The sequence below is a fragment of the Lolium perenne genome, chromosome 7, assembly GCF_019359855.2.
Source record: "Lolium perenne isolate Kyuss_39 chromosome 7, Kyuss_2.0, whole genome shotgun sequence".
Taxonomy (NCBI): domain Eukaryota; kingdom Viridiplantae; phylum Streptophyta; class Magnoliopsida; order Poales; family Poaceae; genus Lolium; species Lolium perenne.
In genome coordinates, this window is record NC_067250.2 from 224,935,328 (window position 1) to 224,939,726 (window position 4,399).

The 4,399-nt window shown below is 40.0% G+C and overlaps 1 protein-coding gene across 1 annotated transcript; it reads right to left on the bottom strand.

Annotated features, from left to right (window-relative positions):
* Positions 1-618: 618 nt before the first annotated feature.
* Positions 619-1,559, bottom strand: LOC127315426 (L10-interacting MYB domain-containing protein-like). Its single transcript, XM_051345916.2, has 2 exons — positions 1,257-1,559; positions 619-1,176 (listed from the first exon to the last, which is right to left on the bottom strand). Exons 1-2 carry the CDS (start codon positions 1,557-1,559, stop codon positions 619-621), a joined length of 861 nt encoding a protein of 286 aa, XP_051201876.1.
* Between the last annotated feature and the right edge of the window lie 2,840 nt (positions 1,560-4,399).

Consider the following 4,399-nt stretch of genomic DNA (forward strand, 5'->3'; position numbering starts at 1 on the left):
GTCGTTCGCCAAGGGGCGTAAGCAAGGTTTACGATGATGCGGTTTAGGTGCTTCGAATTACTGCAATGCTTTTCAAGGAATCAGAATTTAAGTTCTTATTAATAATAGAAACACGGGACTAAAGGGCGAAAAAAGGGAGAGCCCTGTTTGAAAAGGAAGGGAAAACTAAACACTAGTAAACTGCTTAAGCGAGTAAATGGTTCTTCTTATCTTCTAGCTTGTCTACCACGTTAGTGGCTATAAAATACGTTTGGGAAGAAAATTAGCTTATAGAAGGGTGTTGTAAAATACCTAGAGTACCCTGTTTATTTTATTCCGCTTTCCAATTTAGCATAGCAACCTGTTAGTACGATCGTTACTTTTTTTAGCCCTATTCATGAAGATTGACGTCTATGCATTACATGTGATGGATAAAGTGAGAGCTTCATTCACATGTTAAATTTTCTACATGATTCACAATACATAATTTGGAGGGTTGCAAAAAACCATCACATATAAAGACCATTGCTCAACTATTATGGATTTGAACATACGTGACCAACATAAGCGGAGTTCTCAAGAAAGAAAAGACAAACTTTGAGTTCTCGAGACAAAAGATGACATACACGAGTCATAAACTCAAATGGGATCGGAACGACCATATTTGGCCATATACTTTCGCTTAAGCCAATTAAGCCGATCTTCTATCACTGGCATATGGAGGAACATCTCCCGTTGCTCCTTTTTAACAAACAACTCAGTGGCAATGAAATGCTCATCACTACCAATAGCTGCACTACATTCAACTACCAAGTCCATCACGGAATTGATAGTGCAAGTGTCATCTTTCTTCGTGTAAGACTCTAATGATAACTGAGTCCTCTCAGCCAAAACACCAAGTTTTTTAATCTCCTCTTGCATCACTTGGGATGTCTTCAACTTTTTCGACTTGTCACCCACGACCTTTGCAGCTCTCTTCCCTTTGGAACTGGCAGGGGATTCATCTATCTCGTCAATATCAATAGTATCATCTCCTTCAAGATTAACAAGATCTTCTTCGGCGGCTGGTTGTGGCAAATCTCCGGATGTTGGACACCAATGGTCACTTCCATCATTATTGATATCTTCAAACATAACCTTCAGATGTTCCTCGTTCCGAATACCTTGCTTTTGAAACCTGCCACAACCTGGAATGTCCTGTAAAAAGATGTAACACATATTACCACAAATAATAATTTTGAAACATCATAGCCATGTACATTACGAAAGAGACTTACAATTTTGGCTTTCTTCCACCACTCTTTGTCTTGTTCAAATGTTTCCCTCGTATGATCCCAGCCGGCACCTGTTTGTTTGAGCAACCTTTTCCATATGCTATACTCATTTTTCAATTTGTCACATTTGTTCTTCAGTTGCGACTTCTTTAATGATATGCCCGTCTTATCTTTAAACCTCCTTGCTACCTCGTCATATCCAACATTATTCAAGTGGGTACTTGATGGATTCCCACGACCAACTTCCTCAGAAAATAATTCGGTAACTATACTAGTATTTTCATCAGTCCATGCAATGGCAGCCATTCTTCAAAAAAATATAAAACTTGTCACACAAAAGTTGTACAATCTATTCACGATGTGAATATCACATATATCTTCTAGTGTTCAACATGTACAGATCGTAATGTCACACAAAAGTATTCACCACGTACAGACCATATATATCAAGCTGTGCTATCAGATTGGCCTAAAAAAAGCTGTGCTATCCGATCTATTCATCATGTACAGATCTCAAATATTTTCTACTGATCACCATGTATGATCTATCAAGATACGCAGTAGCGCCATGTACAGATCATGTACGCAGTAGCACCATGTACAGAAAAGCAAAAGGTGCAGTGAAGAATATTGTCATACCTTCCAGCGGCTACCTACTGGAAGTCAAGTACGACTAGGGAATCCCTCGAGTAGGAAGACAACGACGACGAGTCCCTTGGTTGCTTCGTTGGATGCTGCGGTGAAGGTCGATTGGAGGTAGTAAGGGGCGGACGAGAGAAGGCAGGGCCGCTAGCATAGGGGGCGTCAGAGTGCCTCTAGAGGGCGGGGATCCTGCCTGAGATGGGGGCGGCGGCGTGCCCTAGTCGCCAGTTCGTAATGAGGAGAGGAATCGTGGGCGAGCCTACAGAAAAACGATTTGGCTGGGCTGAAAAGATGGGGTAGTTTAGTGGCATTGGTGGGTAATTAAACTCAAGCGGACGGTTAGATGGATATTAGGAGGTGAAGTGGAGTTGCTGAAGCACCTCCCTCGCTGCTTCGACAAAATGAACTGGCGGGGCTATTGGCTTCACTCCGGTAAATAGGTGAAGTTGATGCGTTTGGGACAGCTTCAGCTGCTCCATCGGTGGATTGGTGGAGTGGAGCTATCCCAAACACATCCTAAGTTGTCATTAAAAATTTATACTAAGCACTTTTACGTCTTTAGAAATCGTTGTCCCTAAGACTTAAATAATATTTAAACTGATGTAGCATTTAGCATACAGTTTTGATTGACCACGATTTTCTGAAGTACCCATCAACCTGAACAACATAACTATGTTGATGGTGGTAAACTGGTAACTATAAGTTAATCCTCATACAACTACTATTTCTATCATAAAAAAATTACAAATTCCAAAGTAGAAACATACGTTGACATGGAATTGGTGTATTTTTTCATTAAGTTAACAATGAGACGTCTTTAAGTGAACTATGTCTAAATCTGGACAAAACACAAAAACATGGCAAACTCACATCTACCAAACAATAGTTTGTAACACTTGAAAGTATTAGAGTTTGTGTCTATATGTGATTTTGAATCTCTTAATCTATAAATATCTTGATAGAAATTTCTACTCCATGAGTTTAATATCTTACTCAAGGTTGGCAAAAAAATAGTATAGTTTAGCTTACCTTTAACTTCTAGTAGGCATTCCAGAGTGTGTGACACATGATAAAGTGGTTTGTCAACCAGAGAAATTTCTTTAGTGCAACTTATATCTGTTTCTATCTGAAAAGATGTTGTTAAATATATGTACAAATATTTGTCTCTAATGCAACAAGCATGTGTTTCCGCCAGTTCTTCTGATATAACTAAAATTTGTTGCGATATACCATGAGAAATTTCTTGTGATAAAACTAAACTTCGTTTCAAATGGCTAGAGAACTTCGATTATAATTTCGTCTCCTGCAAGTATTAAAATACTATCAGTTTGAAAACTAGATTTATTCAAATTTAATGGATTGTTTTGACAATACAAATCCAACGTTTCCATGAAAAAAAATTAGAAGATGTTTCTACTATTCATCGAAATGAGGGTGGTATTTTGCACTGGTGCAGCGAGAGCTTTGCTGGCAGACAAGATCAACAAACAAGTACGGGCATGTTTGGTTCCTAGCCACACTTTGCCAAGTTAAAGTTTGGCAATTTGGTATGTGTTTGGTTCTTGCCACACTTTAGAGCTGCCACATTTCACTAATCATATGACCCACTTGTCATAGAGTGAATTTTTTGCCAACTTTTGCCACACTTTGTGGCTTCTAAAATCCTAGCCACACTTTTGTGGCTGCCACACTTGCCAAAGTTAGGCTTGGCAAACTGTGGCTGGGAACCAAACAGGCCCTACGTACAGGAACTTAAGAGGCCACCGAAGCACCATACAAGGGACCTCATCCCTGGCACCAGCCCAAGTGGGTCAAGCATAAATGGTGGAGGATGAAAAAAGTTGAAGGCCGGAACGAGCTCTAAAGTACTTTGGACAATTAGTACTTTGTATGAACTTAAACATAGTCACTTAGTACCATGGCAATGAAACCATGTTAAATAGACGTAGAACCTAGAAAATTATAATTAAGTTTTGATCTCATTCAGAAGGCCTCGACAATGACAAAAATTTACCTGTTTTGAATTTTATTTTAGAGAAATGCTCTTGACAAAATTCTGTAAGCCGATATGGGAACTACACACAATAAAACAGTGCAAAATACACAAGCAAACTTAGTGGACATACAGACACATTAACACGATAATTACACATGACAACTCAAAAGAATAATAAACCAAAGTTGGGACATTGCTTCGAATAGAAAAGTGCCCGTGCGTTGCACTGGAAAAAAAAATTTGGTTAAAAAACATCGGTGCACCTGAATTTTGGTCCAAAGTCAATTGACACTATGGCCGTGCCGTGGATGGGTCCAACGGGTGCTGGAAATTATTCTACATCGGTTCTCCGGAACCCGGAGCTCGATGAGAGGGAGGATAATGGGGCACTGGGACCTGGATGTCTGCTTCTACAGTGTGGTGGTGCTGCACTCAGAAGGTTTGGTTGCCGTCACCCGTCGACTTCCATTGCGAGCAGCCCGTCACCAACCTCTCCCCTATCCCTTGG

Bases quoted from the DNA above. Each gene is read 5' to 3' on its own strand.
- LOC127315426 (XM_051345916.2), bottom strand. From the start codon at position 1,559: ATGGCTGCCATTGCATGGACTGATGAAAATACTAGTATAGTTACCGAA. The intron at 1,177-1,256 runs GTAAGTCTCTTT...ATCTTTTTACAG, and splicing joins GGTGGAAGAAAGCCAAAATT to GACATTCCAGGTTGTGGCAG.